Below are 19,167 nucleotides of genomic sequence, written 5' to 3' on the forward strand. Positions count from 1 at the left end.
AATGAATGAAACAAACAAAATAATAAACAAAAACAGCAACATATGCTGATCAACATTGTTGGATAAATGAGTACGACTTATAGAAATAGTTCACACAAAGAAATTACATTTATTTTACTGTACACTAAAAGTTCGGGGCCAGTAAGATTTTTTTAGATCTTATGCTCACCAAAAGCTGAATTTATCTAATGAAATATACAGTAATATTGTTAAATATTATTAAAATCTGAAATAATGGTTTTGTATTTACATTTATTGTAAAATGTAATTTATTTCTGTGATCAAAGCTGAATTTTCAGCATCATTCCTCCAGTCTTCAGTCACATGATCCTTCAGAAATCATTATATTATGCTGATTTGATGCTCAAGAAACATTTCTGATTATTATCAATACTGAAAACAGTTGTGCTGCTTCATATTTTTCTGGAATCGGGGATACTTTTTTCAGGATTCCCTAATGAACAGAAAAAAGAAAAAAAAAAATTGAAATCTTTTTAATGCCAATCCTAATCAATTTAATGCATCCTTACTGAAAAAAAAACTTTTTTTTTTGTTTTGTTTTGTTTATTTTGCGGAAAATCCTGGCCTATTCTCATTTTTAGGAAACCATCCCTTTGAATGGGTCATTAAATCTTCTTCACCTTTCCAAAAATGGTGTGTTTGTTGTTGAGTTCATCAGCCCGTCCAAGAGTAAAGAAGAACTGGCTCCCATTATCATGAGGTCCTGCGTTTGCCATAGCAACCAAACCTCTCCGATTGAAGCGCAATCTGGAGTGAAATTCATCCTGCATTGAAAAACCAAACAGTAAAATACAATAGCCTTTACAATCATGCTTTCCTGAACACTTGTACATATGCAGATTGCACATAGGGGTGTGCGATATTGACAAAAAATAACATCTCAATATTTTCTGGGATTTTATCAATAATGATATTTATGATGATATTTTGCTGAGTGTGTTATTGTGCTGATATCTTAAGGACTGCTGTGGACAGCTGACTCCAGAAGTTCACAGTTCACAGCAGTGATAGAAATTAATCTTTTTCAATAGGTTTAAATAGATTTTTACCTTTATATGTATTTTGACCTTTAAAAAGCCATTTTCTAAAAGTATGCTTTATCTTTTCAGTCAAATTTTTACATTTAATCGGCGAATTAGAATAACAAGACATTTGGGCTGTTAATTACCAGGCAAATGAAATCAGTGTCAATAAAATTCATCTTTGCAATGCAGAGGAAACACAGAAGCTGCATCTGAAGTGGCATTTAGATGTCTTTACACACTGTTTAATGCAGGACATGAATGCATTTAACCTGCGATTACACATGCATAAATAATGTTTTGATATATTAAACATAAAACTTTGAATACTGTTATTTGCAATTATTTTAATAATAAAAAGATACTTTAAATGTGAAATTAAAACTGTCAGTATGTGGCAGCAAGTCAGTTAATAAGGGAGTCATTGCGAATGAACCGAGTCATTTAAAGGCAGGGTAAGCGATTTTTCAAAAACGTTTTAGAAAACTGGCCAATCTGTAGCCAATCAGCAGTAAGGGTCTACTCATGATGTGGAGGAGAAAGCATTCAGTTGACAGCCGAGCCGAGCGACAGAAAGCTAGAGATGGTGGATAAAAAACAAAAGAGGAAAACGTCGGCGGAACGATAAGACGAAGTAGGACCCGTGTAAATATCGGATCAGATTTCCAGCGCTGGAGAGAACTCAAGGAGCGGAAGGCCTGCGATCGGATGCCGAGGTTGCTTTGGTTCTTCTTGATACGTGAGTAACACCGTGTCTACACTAGACGCACCGCAACAGCTAAAGCCTGCCTACACTGGACACGTGTATTTCAGGCGAGAATGTAGTCGTTTAAAACTCAAATCTGCGGTTTATTCATAGCGCCTATTTGAAAATGTGCTTCGCTGATTTCGGAGACATAGCTCCACGCGATCACCGGACGCTCAGTGCTCATGTATCACGAAGAGAGGAGCATAACCTCGGCTAGTCCTTCTGACATTTTCTGCTGGCTCTGATGTCTCTGTAGTGGTTAAACATAAGATATAATTCATTTTGGATAAATCTAACAGGTAATCTTCAGTCTTTATACTATTGTTCTATTAATCTGTTAAAATGAAAATAGGCAATGTTTGATATAATATTTAATTTCATTGTAATATATGTACGTTCACTGAACTATATTTCTGCGGCTATTAATAGGCTATGTTTAAATGAAAATGAAAAGAGGCAGTGATGTTTGATGTATTTCGTCTGTAAATACAGTGAGTAAGATTGCAGCAGCCAAGCCGAGCTGACTGACGTTATCAAGTATGCTGCTCTTTGTAGAATTAGCGGACTTGCGTCGTTCCTCCGTGGGAGCTCACACTCCTGAGTCTAACTCGTGAAGTCCGAACTACCGAGGATGCAAGTCCGAAATTTGCATTCTTGGTATTGAGAAACGTGCACAGACCTAACGTTAAGTCACCAGACTATTTGCCTAATCTTCTCGGTAGTTTAGGCTGCGATGGAAACGCAGACAGCAACAGGTCGGGGGGAAAAAAACAATTGGAGGTAATTTCGGTGGAAAAGCGGTTTATGTTTCACAGAACTAATCGTTGCCTGGGTTGCGAAGGCTACATATATGTGGGGCGGAGCTATCAAAATAGGTGCGAGACCCTTTTGGGGTAGGGGCGTGTTTGTTTTGGTGATTTCAAATATCAACATTGGCTTCCAGAAATCGCTTACCCTGCCTTAAAACAGTTCATTCATTCAGAAACAAAACACCGTCATGTTGCTCAGAGACGCAAAACAGCCTCAATTTGGAATTATTTTTGTTGTCGAAATAGCGCAAAAACAGGCAACATGGTGCCTAAAACATAAGTCTCAAAATTAACTTCTTGTTTTTTGAACTGTTGTAAAAAAAAACATTTATAAACTGTTGTAAATATTGATTGTAAAATCAATATTACGTTTGTAATCATGGCCATTTTTGGAGAAAAAATGGCACTCTTTGTGTGATATTAACTATATGAAATAATATAAATATATACATTATAATAATAATTTGTTACATTTATATAGCGCTTTTCTAGGCACTCAAAGTGCTTTACATAGTAAGGGGGGTATCTCCTCGTCCACCACCAGTATGCATTTTCTGTCCCCATATCTTGAATTTTGTGATCATTCCAATTGTATTTTAATAGACTGAATCATGCAGTGAAAGAAAGCACTCCAAACGCATATCCGCACTAGTCTAGACTTCACGTGATGCAAGCATGCGCTCTTGTAGGGGTGTTTTGAAAGGTTTTTGCAAAATACTCTATCAAATCGCACATTGTTAAAACGACAATTACAATATTATCGCAGACTATATATATCGCACACCCCTAATTGCACATCCACTTAATCTCGTAAATAACAAAAGCAAAAGCAACCTTGAAAGGGCGACCATAGATGGACTCCCCACCCATCCCAGTGCCTGTCGGATCACCTCCTTGAACTATGAATTCTGGCACCACACGATGAAAAACTGTGCCATCATAGTAACCTGCAAAACAGAGGTAAATATTTATGATGACTAATCAAGATTTTCATTTAAAAACACGGCATCATGACAAGTGCCTTGTCTTGTTTGCATTTAATGTCTGCAAATCTTAAAGTATGACGCCACCTACCCTCCATACAGAGCTGAGTGAAGTTTCTACATGCCTTGGGAGCTTCCTTAGACCAGAGCTCTATATCAATATCACCTGCAGTGGTCTTCAGCAAGACCTATGAGAAAATAACAGTTTGTCATTATACAGATACAATGGTTTTTGTGCTTTAAGAAGGCTTTTACAGTGACATTTGAAAAACATAGGAAACAAAGAAATATACATAGCAAAAACAGCTCAAATTACCCAATAAAACCTACTGCATTATATTTGAGAAGCACATTTCTAACTAAGGCCTCTAAATTACAACTCAAATTCTGGAAAGGTTAGGATGTTTTTTAAATTTGAATAAAAGGAAAACTAAAAGAATTTCAAATCACATGAGCCAATATTTTATTCACAATAGAACATAGATAACATAGATGTTTAAACTGAGAAATTTTACAATTTTATGCACAAAATGAGCTCATTTCAAATTTGATGCCTGCTACAGGTCTCAAAATAGCTGGGATGGGGCATGTTTACCAGGTGTAGCATCTCCTCTTCTCTTCTTTTCAAAACAGTTTGAAGACGGCTGGGCATCGAGGTTATGAGTTTCTGGAGTTTTGGTGTTGGAATTTGGTCCCATTCCTGCCTGATATAGGTTTCCAGCTGCTGAAGAGTTTGTGGTCGTCTTTGACGCATTTTTTGTTTAATGATGCACCAAACGTTCTCTATAGGTGAAAGATCTGGACCATGCAGGCCAATTCAGCACCCGGACTCTTCTACTACGAAGCCATGCTGTTGTAATAGCTGCAGTATGTGGTTTTGCATTGTCCTGCTGAAATACATGCCGTCTGGAGGGGAGCATATGTTGCTCTAAAAGCTTTATATACACCTTTCAGCATTCATTGTGCCTTCCAAAACATGCAAGCTGCCCATATCGTATGCACTAATGCACCCCCATACCATCAGAGATGCTGACTTTTGAACTGAACGCTGATGACACACTGGAAAGTCTCCTTCCTCTTTAATCCGGAGTACACGGCGTCCGTGATTTCCAACAAGAATGTCACATTTGGACTCGTCTGACCATAGAACACTTTTCCACTTTGAAACAGTCCATTTTAAATGAGCCTCGGCCCACAGGACACGATGGCGCTTCTGGTCCATGTTCACATATGGCTTCCTTTTTGCACGATAGAGCTTTAGTTGGCATCTGCAGATGGCACGGCGGATTGTGTTTACCGACAGTGGTTTCTGGAAGTATTCCTGAGCCCATTTAGTAATGTCAATGACAGAATGCAGTGTCGTCTGAGGGCCCGAAGACCACCGGCATCCAACAGAGGTCTTTGGCCTTGTCCCTTATTTCTCCAGTTTCTCTGAAACTTTTGATGATGTTATGCACTGTAGATGATGATATTTGCAAAGCCTTTGCAATCTGATGTTGAGGAGCGTTGTTTTTTAAGTATTCCACAATCTTTTTACACACTCTTTCACAGATTGGAGAGCATCTGCCCAGCTTTACTTCTGAGAGACTCTGCCTCTCTAAGACATGCCTTTTATCCCCCTGATGTCAATTAACTTAATTAGTTGCTAGATGTTCTCCCAGCTGAATCTTTTCAAAATGCCTTGCTTTTTCAGCCCTTTGTTGGCCCCGTGCCAACTTTTTTGAGACCTGTAGCTGGCATCAAATTTGAAATGAGCTCATTTAGTGTATAAAAGTGTAAAATTTCTCAGTTTAAACATTTGTTATGTTCTCTATGTTCTATTGTGAATACAATATTGGCTCATGTGACTTGAAAGTCTTTTAGTTTTCATTTTATTCAAATTTAAAAACTGTCCCAACATTTCCGGAATTCGGGATGTATTAGGCTATACTAAATTCATCTGACTAACTCTAAATTAAAATTCTAAAAAAAAATTTAAAAAAAATCTTTGCTTAAAAAAATACTGGTTCACAATCTACTAAATGCTTTATGTCATCTGATTGATAATTTATAAGGCAGCATTTTAGTATAATTATAAAAATGTCCACCTTAAGGTCATGGCTCATGTGTTTTTTGCTGTGAAATCTTTACTGATTTTTGTGAAGTAAACACGAGAATAACTTTATTAGCGTTACAGATTTTCAACATAAACCCTTAATGGACTGAAGCAACTTAGGTTTCCTTGATTAGCCATTCAATATTTTTTTAAGAAAAATCATGTTAAAATGTGAGTGTTTATTTGCTCAGGCATCATTTATTGCATTGCATTAAAAGTTTTGCCCCCTAAAAACTGCAGAGCTTTGGTCAGGGTTCCTACAGATTTTTCATTTCAAAATTCCATACTTTTGCAGACTCAAATTTCCAAACCTCTCGGTAGATTTTCAGATCATATTTAACTGAAATGATTCATACAGCATTATTTTCAGCTTTATATTTGGTATATAGTACAGTCATCTGTAAATATTTGTATTTTGTTTTTCATAGATTTTCTTAAAATAAGAAATAATAAATAAACAAATAAATAAGTATAAAATAAATAATAAATAAAATCCCTAAAATAAAAAATAATAAACAAAAAATGTTTTGCATGCTAACGCATTAGTTTCTAGTTTTATATAACCTACTTCCTTTGCGCATCACTGCCATCTTACTATGAATAAAACGATAGCATGGATGCACATGAATTACCAGAGATCTACCTGCTCAAAATTTAGCTTTTCTTTACGGTAGTACCCCTAATATCAAGGCCTAATTTTCAATTTAACACATCCTCTGTGGCTGTGGAGAAACTATGACACGAAATGGGCTGATGGCATAAAATTTGCCAAGTTCAAGGGTCTATAAAAAAGACTGGTACTGTAAAAAATGTTTAAGATTTGGCTTTCATTGGGGCAATATCCCATATATCAAGGCCTCTGTGGCGGCCAAGAAACCACACAGCGAAATGGGCTGATGGCTCTGTGTGCATTGTCCTACATGCTAAGTTTTTTTTTTTTTTTTGCAAAGATCCTTGAGGCAATGCAATATGGTGCTAAACCCAAAACGCTTATAACCTGCATTTTGCATATTGAAAAAGTGCACAGTAAAATCATTCGACGATCACTAAAGAATCACTTTACTTCCATTATATTCTTAATTTTCTATTATTAAAAAACTAGATAGGGGCACAAGTCTGGAAACACAAATATTTTTCCATACTCTACTTTCTTTTCTCCATACTTTTCCAAACCCTGTAGGAACCATGTTTGATTATAAGACTAGGCATTTAAATATCACCTTACTCAGCCCTATTACTGTGAGATACAGAGTGATTATAACTGATTTATATAACTGCATGCAAGTTGTCAGTTTTACTCTTATAAAGATCTCATTGATTGACATGACAAGCTATCAGAATTCAGTATGTGTGTGTATGTGTATGTGTATGTGTGTGTGTGTGTGTGTGTGTGTCGTATACGAACTGTTCCTTTTAAAAAAAACTATTATTTAATATCAGGCTTTACACGGCCAATAACACAAAAATTAGTTGTTTTAATAAAAACGAATAATGCTGCATGATAACTAAAATAAATAAAAATTAGACGAAGAATGGAGTAGAATATATCATCTGCTGAACATTACATTTCATTATTTTCCATGAATATATAAGTCTGAAATATTGTTGAAACTCACCTTTCCATTCGAGGGTGGCTCTTGAATATATATGTTGCTCATCTTTAACGCGTATTATTTCCCTCAAAGCTGGTTGATAACAAAAGTACAAATTATACGCAGATATTAGAAGAACATAATAAGCACGTGCAACAAACAGAAAGTATTTTCTTATGTGATGTTTACAATCATGCCATGCCGCCGGAGAGTAGCGTTTACTCGGCATTATCGCCCTCTACCGTAACGGAGAATAATAGGGGAAATATTCATTTATCCTGTCAGAAGATGTAGAATTCAAATGAAGGATAATAAGCGTTGTCCTATCTTCAATGTGTGATTTTAAATATATAAAATCTGAATATACAAGTGTAATTCAGGCATCGGAAGTGTTGTCATGTGGAACATGTTACTTTTCTCCGCGCTGGTGAAGATGGACCAATCACAACCGCTTGTGATTACACAGATTTCTTTATATATATATATATAAAAAAAACCGGAGCAGATTTTCATTTATATATATAATTTATAAAGCGCTCTTAAAGGTCTGTCCTCGTTACACCATTGTGCTGTTTGGTTGTTATCTCTCTCTTGAACAGGTCTGTAAGCGGAACCACGGTCTCCTCCATGTTTCCAGTCGGAGTCTTTTATCAAACGGATCGGTTTCAGGTTTTGAAAACCGGCGGAGCAAAAACAAACCAGTAATTTTGTTTTGTTTTGCTCTTTTATAATTGAGATTTTTAAGTATATCATGGCTGACCCAGGTATGCGTTTGCAGAGTTTCATGTGTTGTTTTGCTGAATGAATGTTCTAGTATTAGTCTCTTCGCTCCTCAACAACACATCAGTCTCAGATTCAGGTTTCAGATACTCTTAGTTGTAGGTAACTGTTAGCCGATTTGTAAGATATTATGTCAGCAATGTTTGGTGTAATGCAAGCTGCGCGATGTTTTATAAATGCTGAGGTAAATTCTGAAGTCTTTTTAGATCTGGATTCAACTCAAACACGTTTTCTTGCAGCTAGTGGTTGGTTTTGTTAAACGTGGTCACGAATTCACGTCCTAAAGCGATACTGAATGTGTTTTTCTAACAGGTCCAAACAAAGACAACATCAGAGCAGGCTGCAAAAGATGTGGATATCGTGAGTGTGACGATCATGTTTGTTTTGTTTTTAGTTTATCTGTTGTCTGTCTATTTATCTGGGGTTTGTTTTTTCTTCCCTTCTGTCCATATCTGTTTCTGTCTGTCTATCTGTCTGTCTGTATCTGTTTCTGTCTGTCTATCTGTCTGTCTGTATCTGTTTCTTCTTTATCTATCTGTCTGTCTGTCTGTATCTGTTTCTGTCTGTCTATCTGTCTGTCTGTATCTGTTTCTTCTTTATCTATCTGTCTGTCTGTCTGTATCTGTTTCTGTCTGTCTATCTGTCTGTCTGTATCTGTTTCTTCTTTATCTATCTGTCTGTCTGTCTGTATCTGTTTCTTCTTTATCTATCTGTCTGTCTGTCTGTATCTGTTTCTTCTTTATCTGTCTGTCTGTCTGTATCTGTTTCTTCTTTGTCTGTCTGTATCTGTTTCTTCTTTATCTGTCTGTCTGTCTGTATCTGTTTCTTCTTTATCTGTCTGTCTGTCTGTATCTGTTTCTTCTTTATCTGTCTGTCTGTATCTGTTTCTTCTTTATCTGTCTGTCTGTCTGTATCTGTTTCTTCTTTATCTGTCTGTCTGTCTGTCTGTATCTGTTTCTTCTTTATCTGTCTGTCTGTCTGTCTGTATCTGTTTCTTCTTTATCTGTCTCTGTCTGTCTGTATCTGTTTCTTCTTTATCTGTCTGTCTGTCTGTATCTGTTTCTGTCTGTCTATCTGTCTGTCTGTATCTGTTTCTTCTTTATCTATCTGTCTGTCTGTCTGTATCTGTTTCTGTCTGTCTATCTGTCTGTCTGTATCTGTTTCTTCTTTATCTATCTGTCTGTCTGTCTGTATCTGTTTCTTCTTTATCTATCTGTCTGTCTGTCTGTATCTGTTTCTTCTTTATCTATCTGTCTGTCTGTCTGTATCTGTTTCTTCTTTATCTGTCTGTCTGTATCTGTTTCTTCTTTATCTGTCTGTCTGTCTGTATCTGTTTCTTCTTTATCTGTCTGTCTGTCTGTCTGTATCTGTTTCTTCTTTATCTGTCTGTCTGTCTGTATCTGTTTCTTCTTTATCTGTCTGTCTGTCTGTCTGTATCTGTTTCTTCTTTATCTGTCTGTCTGTCTGTATCTGTTTCTTCTTTATCTGTCTGTCTGTCTGTATCTGTTTCTTTATCTGTCTGTCTGTCTGTCTGTATCTGTTTCTTCTTTATCTGTCTGTCTGTCTGTATCTGTTTCTTCTTTATCTGTCTGTCTGTATCTGTTTCTTCTTTATCTGTCTCTGTCTGTCTGTATCTGTTTCTTCTTTATCTGTCTGTCTGTCTGTATCTGTTTCTTCTTTATCTGTCTGTCTGTCTGTATCTGTTTCTTCTTTATCTGTCTGTCTGTCTGTATCTGTTTCTTCTTTATCTGTCTGTCTGTCTGTCTGTATCTGTTTCTTCTTTATCTGTCTGTCTGTATCTGTTTCTTCTTTATCTGTCTCTGTCTGTCTGTATCTGTTTCTTCTTTATCTGTCTCTGTCTGTCTGTATCTGTTTCTTCTTTATCTGTCTGTCTGTCTGTATCTGTTTCTTCTTTATCTGTCTGTCTGTCTGTATCTGTTTCTTCTTTATCTGTCTGTCTGTCTGTATCTGTTTCTTCTTTATCTGTCTGTCTGTCTGTCTGTATCTGTTTCTTCTTTATCTGTCTGTCTGTCTGTATCTGTTTCTTCTTTATCTGTCTGTCTGTCTGTATCTGTTTCTTTATCTGTCTGTCTGTCTGTCTGTATCTGTTTCTTCTTTATCTGTCTGTCTGTCTGTATCTGTTTCTTCTTTATCTGTCTGTCTGTCTGTATCTGTTTCTTCTTTATCTGTCTGTCTGTATCTGTTTCTTCTTTATCTGTCTGTCTGTCTGTCTGTATCTGTTTCTTCTTTATCTGTCTGTCTGTCTGTATCTGTTTCTTCTTTATCTGTCTCTGTCTGTCTGTATCTGTTTCTTCTTTATCTGTCTGTCTGTCTGTATCTGTTTCTTCTTTATCTGTCTCTGTCTGTCTGTATCTGTTTCTTCTTTATCTGTCTGTCTGTCTGTATCTGTTTCTTCTTTATCTGTCTGTCTGTCTGTATCTGTTTCTTCTTTATCTGTCTATCTGTCTGTATCTGTTTCTTCTTTATCTGTCTGTCTGTCTGTCTGTATCTGTTTCTTCTTTATCTGTCTGTCTGTCTGTCTGTCTGTATCTGTTTCTTCTTTATCTGTCTGTCTGTCTGTATCTGTTTCTTCTTTATCTGTCTGTCTGTCTGTATCTGTTTCTTCTTTATCTGTCTGTATCTGTATCTGTTTCTTCTTTATCTGTCTGTCTGTATCTGTTTCTTCTTTATCTGTCTCTGTCTGTCTGTATCTGTTTCTTCTTTATCTGTCTGTCTGTATCTGTTTCTTTATCTGTCTGTCTGTCTGTCTGTATCTGTTTCTTCTTTATCTGTCTGTCTGTCTGTATCTGTTTCTTCTTTATCTGTCTCTGTCTGTCTGTATCTGTTTCTTCTTTATCTGTCTGTCTGTCTGTATCTGTTTCTTCTTTATCTGTCTGTCTGTCTGTATCTGTTTCTTCTTTATCTGTCTCTGTCTGTCTGTCTGTATCTGTTTCTTCTTTATCTGTCTCTGTCTGTCTGTATCTGTTTCTTCTTTATCTGTCTGTCTGTCTGTATCTGTTTGTTCTTTATCTGTCTGTCTGTCTGTATCTGTTTCTTCTTTATCTGTCTGTCTGTCTGTATCTGTTTCTTCTTTGTCTGTCTGTCTGTCTGTCTGTATCTGTTTCTTCTTTATCTGTCTGTCTGTCTGTATCTGTTTCTTCTTTATCTGTCTCTGTCTGTCTGTCTGTATCTGTTTCTTCTTTATCTGTCTCTGTCTGTCTGTATCTGTTTCTTCTTTGTCTGTCTGTATCTGTTTCTTCTTTATCTGTCTCTGTCTGTCTGTATCTGTTTCTTCTTTATCTGTCTGTCTGTCTGTATCTGTTTCTTCTTTATCTGTCTCTGTCTGTCTGTATCTGTTTCTTCTTTATCTGTCTGTCTGTCTGTATCTGTTTCTTCTTTATCTGTCTCTCTGTCTGTATCTGTTTCTTCTTATCTATTTAAATTTTCACATTTTCAAATGAGCTTTATTGGCATGACTTGCACAGTATTGCCAAAGCATTGTCCATTATCTGTCAAAAATTATCATTGTCCATTATCTGTAAATCAAAGCATTATCTATCTGTCTGTCTGTCTATCTGTCTGTCTTTTTTCTATATGTATCTATCATTGCTTTTCATCCATGTGATATTGATTCTTTCTCTCTTTTTCATCATCCATTGTTTTCTTTAGCTGGTCATTTGACTTTTGAATGTCATAATTTTGTTTGTGTGGATCCGAGGAAGGACATTGTTTTGGATGTGAGCAGCACCAGCACTGAGGAGAGTGAAGAAGAGGAACAGGAAGCTGTCAGTAAAGAGAAGATCTTCGGCAGCAGCCATTCAAAAGGTTCTTTCATCTTTACAGACTTGAAATGCTTTGTTTCTACTTCTGTCTGAGGTCTTCCTGCTTTTTGTGCATACATATATTATAAATGTTTTAACTGAGTGAGAATATTGTTGATAATGATCATTTGTCACTGAAACACAGGTTCTCATGAAGACTCCAGAAAAGAAAAACATACAAAGAAAAGCAAAGACCGATCCCATCGAAATGCCAAAAAGAGGTACACGTGTGATCAATCATAGCACTTTTTCACTTGCTTAACATAAGTATTAAAAACGATTTGTAAATGCTTTAAATATTGCATTCAAAATGATATATCAACATTTTTATTATGATTAACTACAAACAGGTTTTTTGTAATTGTTTTATTTTCTCAAATTGATAAATATGGGCTTGTTATGTGTGCACTTGTTATTCCAAGTAGAAAAGTCCAATAAAGATATTATAGAATGAATGAATAAATCAATTTTATAGTGGCTCTTCTAGTCTTTCATAAATATGCACCTTCATTTCAATGTTGTTTTAAAATGTTGATATGACTTTTTTGTATATTTTAGGTGTCATTACTGCCCTGTTTGATCTGATATTCATATGATTTCACACCCTCAGGTCTTATTCATCAAGTGATGATGATGAAGAAGTGAGCAAGAAGAAGAAAAAGCACAAGAGCCACAAAAAAAAAGGGAAAAAGGAGAAAAGAGAGAAAGAAAAGACACACAAGAAAAAACACAAAAAGAAAGACACAGACTCTTCCTCATCTGACAGCTCTACTGGCTCATCAGACACGGACTGAAGCAGGACCACAGAATCACAGCAAAAACAATCCGGAAAATAACTATAAAATACCTTCTGCCAGAGCCATTTGTACATAACACCTTTATACTTTAGAAATACATTTTGTGTACGTCTGAGAGTTGGAGTGATGGTCCTTTTGTGACGTATTTAATTTTAATTTTTTGTGATCGTACAAACACACAACAACCCACAATCCTTCATATGAATACTTTTACCAAGCTTGTGTTTTTATAATACTTTATTAGAACTATTGACACAAAAAATGACATGTTTGTTTATTCTACAATAGAGTGTCATAGGCAATTGTTTTTAACTCTTTCAATAAATAGACAAGCATGAAAAAAAATGTGAATGGTGGCCTGGCAGCTTTATTTACAATTTAGCAGTCATTGTACAAAAACATCAGACTGTAGAATGGCACGAAATCCAATGAATAATAAAATGTATTGTCATATTTTCCTGTTATCTCCCAGTATGTAGTTATGCTCATATCTAAAAGTGATATATATAACCCAAACAGCAGATGAGTAGAGATGAAAAAGTTTGTCTAAATTGCTCACATTCATATTTTCCTTTAAGTTTAAATGCTTTATTGTCCTTCTGACTCTGAGGGTGGAGCGGATGTGGTTGCCCAAGATCTGAGTCCAGCCACTTAGACTTTGTCAGGGAGAAGAAAGAACTGACCCATGTACACAGATGACAGAGCTCTCTTCCATAGTAACTCCTTCAGTTCTGGAATAAGTTTGCTGATTTTCTAGTGGGAAAATCTATTCCCATCCATGGATTCCTGATAACTTTATTTATTTCAACTGCAATTGATAAAGAAAATGACTTGAACAAACCTCTTTAATAAAAGTAAATGTCCTGAGATAGTGCTGACGAAAAAAGTCAGATAAATAACATACACCACATAATTTATACACACACGCATATATATCTGTTAATTTTTTCTTTATTAATTGTTTAATTTAAATGATTTAATTGTCCTTAATGTCATCAGTACAGTCAGGTATAAATAGACACCTAATAGCAGTGAGTCTCTTATGGTTATATGTACTCTGAATCTTTAAAAGTCATAAAAAGGCAGGTAGTTACTATATTTATGACAACAGTGTTTTACTCAGCTAGCAATAAATCAATTCTGAGTCTCAAACTGCTGAGCAAACAAAATCCATGTCAGATGTCACATATTTTTAATTAATTAGAGACATAGCCTAATTTAAATAACCTTATATAGTCTTATTGGGGAGTAGTTTTTGTCACGTTTAGAATACTATTCTACAATAGCTAATTATCATTTTGAAGCTTCAAAATTCAATATATATATATACACATTGTCAAATAGTTTGACAGACATGGGAGGTGTGGCAGCAAATAGCAAACTAGCAGCAAATTCTTGGAAAAATATATTTGTGGCTATTCATAATCATTAGCCTTACTAGACTTTGAACCTATAGAAAAAGCTGCCAGATGCCATTACTGAAAAAAACAGCTCCCTGTAACAGAGGAGCCTTAATATTATTAACTTCTTATCTCTATACCTTCTTACCTGTCATAGATCATGGAGGTCACATCACAACCTGATGCATTTGAAGCCCGAGACTTTCACTCGACATGGGTGTATGTAAGTGATATAGTAACAACATATTGTGGTAACACTTTAGAATACTGTTCCATCATTAATGAATAACTACACAAGGACACATGAATAATGCAATATTAGCACTCTATTAGTAACTAATAAGTAACTCTGATTAATGAATTAGTAAGTAATAGTGCTTAGTAGAATGTGGTAGTTCCTTATTAGCTAATCAGTAACTATTATTTTTTTCATACCTCCCTAATAACTACTAAGAACTACTGTATACAGGTTCATAATTAATAATGAATAATACATAATGTATAATTAATTCTAAAGTAAAGGCCATGTTAACCCACTAGTAATGACTCAAGTATTACCAAATTCTTCAGAAGTAATTACTAATTATTTGGATCAGTATTCTAAAGTGAAGATCGTGATAACTCCCTAGTAACGACTGAAATCATTGTAAGCTTTTAAGGTTTTTGTAAGGTTTTGGTTAGTAATTAATTTGGCTAGATTTGGTAACACTTAAATCATTACTAGTGGGTTACCGTGATCTTCACTTTATAATACTGATCCAAATAATTAGTAGTTCCTTTAGAAGAATTTGATAATTCTTGAGTCATTAATAGTGGGTTACCATGATCTTCATTTTAGAATTAATTATACGTTATGCATAATTCACATTAATTATGAAACTGTATACAGTAGTTCTTAGTAGTTCTCCAGGATATATAAAAAAAATATATTGATTAGCTAATAGTGAATTACCAGTTTCAACTGAGCGCTATTACTTACTAAATCAATAATCATAGTTTCTTGTTATTTAATGGTAGTTACTACAATGTTAATAGTGAATTAGACACTTGTTCCTGTGTAGTTATGCATTAACAAAGGATCAGTATTCTAAAGTGTTACCCATATTGTAAGTAAATCTATCCTGCTGATTGGATTTACTTTTAAATCGATCATTTATTTTTTTAGGTTGTTGTGGCCTCTTCTGTCTTCCTTGTTTGGGCTGCACCATTGCCAGCGACATGAATGAGTGCTGCTTATGCGGTTTAGGCATGCCGATCCGAAGTGTATACAGGACTAAATACAACATACCAGTCAGTATCTATCTGCCTACCAACCTACCGACCTATCTACCTATCTATCTAAACATAAATACATAGATAGGGCCTATTATTTACAGTTTTGTTTAATTTGCATCTCCAGGGATCCATGTGTAATGACTGGATGGTCGCGTACTGCTGCTTAGGCTGTGCAGCCTGCCAAATGAAGAGAGACCTCAAAATAAGGAAGAGTACTGGAACACTGAAACCATGAGAAGTGAAAAAGGATGGCGAGTCCTTACGTATTGCTCTAAGGGAATTAAATGTTATTGGAAGTTGAAGTTAATCATTTGAAATTTAATGAAAATGTCTTTGCTATCATACGTTTCATAAGTTCAAAACATTGCAGTTTCCATTCAGTAAGTTTGGAGGGTTTATTTCACCCAAAATGCTTCCACATACATGTTATCAAATAAAGTTGCTCAGAAAAGATTCACTTTGCTGATTATGTGTTAGTATATTGTCTGTGTGGTCTGTTGGTTGTGAAACATGACATAGGTCTTCGGATGAGCATTTTCCACAAGTTGATATGATTTTTTAGGGTCTTCATCAAAAGTCTATAATGGCGCTTTTCCACTGAATGGTACGGCACGGTACGGTTCAGTACGGCAAACTGGGTACAGTACCTGGTACATTTTTTAGTACCACCTCGGCCGAGGTTCCAAGCGAGCCGTACCGTTACCAAAACATGACGTGTAAACGCTGCTGATCACTGATTGGCCGGAGAAAATCGTCTCTGCCTGCGTCATTGAACTTGCAGCACGAGACACAACAGTCCCGCTAGATTTAATTCAGCACAGCCAGTGAAGGATCGAACCCAACTGTTTTGAACGAACGCAACTTTCTTTTAACAACCAAAAATGGCTGTTTCGTTGTCTGTTGAGGAAGTACAGATGTTCCTCTTGTTGATAGCCGAAGAGCAGATCCAGCGAGAGCTTGATGGAGCAACGCAGAATTAAAACGTTTTTCAGGAGTCACGGCAATAGAGGTGGTGCAACTGTAACAACATGTAAATAATCGGTACTAAACTGCAGTGGAAACACAAACCGAGCCGAACTGAGCCGAGCCGAGTCGTATCACGCAGTGGAAAAGTGCCATAACATATTTTGGTTAAAATTTCTCAATGATAGTGTAAAAAACACCATTTTAACCTGTAAAAATCAGCTCTGTTTTTAGCAAGCGATTCTAGTCCATGTTGCTTTAAATGCTAATGAGCTCTGCTGGCCCCGCCCCTCTCATCTGTGGGATTACAAGCAGAATGTAAACTTCAGCCGTAAAACTTGCTAACTAGCATATATTAGGAAAGGCGATTTGCAAAAATTCATAAAAAACCTTCACTTCTTCTGTATGTGAGGCTGGATCACGAATGATTCGCGTGAACATAGGCGCATTTAGGCAGATGAAAGTAATGTTAATCCTCTGCATCTTCAGCGGCTCAGATGTCAGGAGTAAATGACGACTGCTATGTCCATTATTACATCCAACAACAAAACACCTCAATCGCTTAATCAGAGACATCTTGTCTTCCCCTGCACTGGAGTCGACACAATGGCGGACAGCTCTCAGCTCACTCAGGGCGGGTCTAAGGTAACATGGTCTTGTCAATCAACTATCGTGGGAGCGGCCGGATTTTTACCATTGTAGGATGGATGTGTACACACACTTCCAACACACATTTACTTTGTTAATTCTGTCTAGCTGTTGTTTTGAAATTAAAGGTGACTGTAAAATGTGACTGTAAATCTCTAGGTCCTCAGGAGGTGACCTAGAGATAAGAAGTTAATAATATTAAGGCTCCTCTGTTACAGGGAGCTGTTTTTTCAGTAATGGCATCTGGCAGCTTTTAGAGCCTATCTATAGGTAGTTTTAGTGAACAGCATATTCTAGGGCCCCGTTTATGATGGGGCTCCTCTAAGACTGCAACACTGGAGAAAGGTTTGCTACATTTTGATTGGATCTTGGTGGACTAACACAAACAAATGTCTAACGGTCACAGATAAGTTTTGGCCTGTGGCCACCAACATTCAAATGTAAACTACAACACATATACAGTGCCTTGCGAAAGTATTCAAACCCCTTAATTTTTTTTCACATTTTGTTATGTTGCAGCCTTATGTTAAACTGCTTTAAATTACTTTTTTCCACATCAATCTACACTCTATACATCATAATGACAAAGCAACTAACAGGTTTTTAACATATTTGTAAATTTATTAAAAATGCATTGTGTCCATTGCATAAGTAATCATACCCTTATCTGGAACAGTTGAAATTTAGCTCAGGAGCATTCATTTTGCTTGTAAATGTTACCACACTTTGAGTGACATTAACCTGCTGCAAATTCAATTGAATGGGTATGATTTGGAAAGGCACACGTCTTAATAAAATGTCTAACAGCTGAAAATGCATATTAGCGCAAAGACCAAACCCTGAGATCAAAAGAACTGCCTGTAGAGATCAGAGACACCGTTACCTATGGAAGCTAAATTGTTCAAAAACACCTCAACCACACGTAGAATACGCATGTGTGTTGTTTGAGCATATTTAATGCGTAAATGTTTTATGTGCAAACAACGCGTACACGTATTTTACATGTTGTTCACATGTTCAAATGTACATGTTTTTGAACCATTTGGCCTTCCATACTGAATACTCGAATGACATAAATTGGGCCTCAATTGCGTCTTGCATGTTGCCATGTTGCGCAATCCAGTTAGCAAAGAGCTACTTGACACATCCCGTTTGACACGTCTGTATCAGAAAATGGAGAAGAGCATTACGCAACGTTTTTATTTGTGCAAGTGACACGAAAACACATACCATGAGTAATCTGGAGCGATAATGCGAAGAAAAAACATACCGTGAGTAATCTAGAGCGATAATGCGAATATTCACTTTGCTTTTGGTCTGCAGGTCTCTCTGCGTGGTGTCCATTGTTAGAAAATTCTGTATTAGTAGTACTTGTGTGAAGCCTAATGATTACACTAGACCACATGTCAAACTGTCCTGCAGAGTGTAGCTCCAACCAGCTCCAGAAACACCTGCCTGGGATGTTCTAATCCTGAAGACGTTGATTAGCTGCTTCAGGAGTGTTTATAGTGCTGGAAGACTCTGCAGAAACTCTGCAGGACAGTAGCCCTACAGCAGGGGTATCAAACTCAGTTCCTGGAGGGCCGGAGCCCTGCAGAGTTTAGATGCAACCCTAATTAAACCCACCTGATCCAGCTAATCAAGTCTTCAGGCTTATTTGAAAACTACATGCTTTGTGTGTTGTAGCAGGGTTGGAACAAAACTCTGCAGGGCTGCGGCCCTCCAGGAACTGAGTTTGAAACCCCTGCACTAGACATACTATCCTTTCACGCCATTCTTAAAACCTTCTCAATTTATCAAAAGGTCACAAGTTGCTCTCAAGTGCATGAGAATGACTATTCAACCATGGTGCAGTATATTTCTCTCTAACCTTTTTTAAACAGATAGAGGAAACATTATATAATGTCCATACTGCTAGTCACTAAATCGAGTTTATTGGTATTTGTTAGGAACATAGAACACCTGAAGCAAATCAGGCAGGTTACTCATGAATCTTGTGTTGTGCACAGCTGTAGCCCTCTGCTGGCTAACTCATGGAAATTCTTCTGCAAATCAGCTGTGGGCCAACTATTACCTAAAACTGTGGCGATTAATGCAGATTGAATTTCATTCTTATTACCTTGATTAATGACAAAGTTAGGAGTGACATTTTGGTTTACAAACTGTAATGTTATTACATCGGTATTTCTTGGAAGTGCTTGGCTAGCCTATGT

The 19,167-nt window shown here is 36.4% G+C and overlaps 2 protein-coding genes across 3 annotated transcripts in view; one reads left to right on the plus strand and one right to left on the minus strand.

Moving 5' to 3' along the window:
- LOC306865457 (spliceosome-associated protein CWC27 homolog) overlaps positions 1–7,494 on the minus strand; it is a 48,184-nt gene extending 40,690 nt beyond the window's left edge. Inside the window, exons 1-5 of one of the 2 annotated variants that reach the window (XM_079410057.1) lie at positions 7,295–7,494; positions 3,675–3,771; positions 3,435–3,547; positions 642–785; positions 395–454 (exon numbers count right to left, since the gene is read on the minus strand). In XM_079410057.1, coding sequence (XP_079266183.1) covers positions 395–454; positions 642–785; positions 3,435–3,547; positions 3,675–3,771; positions 7,295–7,336 — 456 coding nt within the window. In that variant the 5' untranslated portion in view covers positions 7,337–7,494. The remainder of the gene's footprint in view (positions 1–394; positions 455–641; positions 786–3,434; positions 3,548–3,674; positions 3,772–7,294) is intronic. The other variant, XM_079410058.1, reaches the window with a different exon arrangement.
- Positions 7,495–7,905: 411 nt separating this feature from the next.
- Positions 7,906–13,131, plus strand: LOC306865358 (protein SREK1IP1-like). Its single transcript, XM_079409915.1, has 5 exons — positions 7,906–8,034; positions 8,363–8,410; positions 11,720–11,875; positions 12,017–12,092; positions 12,482–13,131. The coding sequence occupies exons 1-5, from the start codon at positions 8,022–8,024 to the stop codon at positions 12,663–12,665; spliced, it is 477 nt and encodes a 158-aa protein (XP_079266041.1). The 5' UTR covers positions 7,906–8,021; the 3' UTR covers positions 12,666–13,131.
- The last annotated feature ends 6,036 nt before the right edge of the window (positions 13,132–19,167 follow it).

The sequence above is a fragment of the Barbus barbus genome (assembly GCF_936440315.1).
Source record: "Barbus barbus genome assembly, chromosome: 47".
NCBI lineage: Eukaryota > Metazoa > Chordata > Actinopteri > Cypriniformes > Cyprinidae > Barbus > Barbus barbus.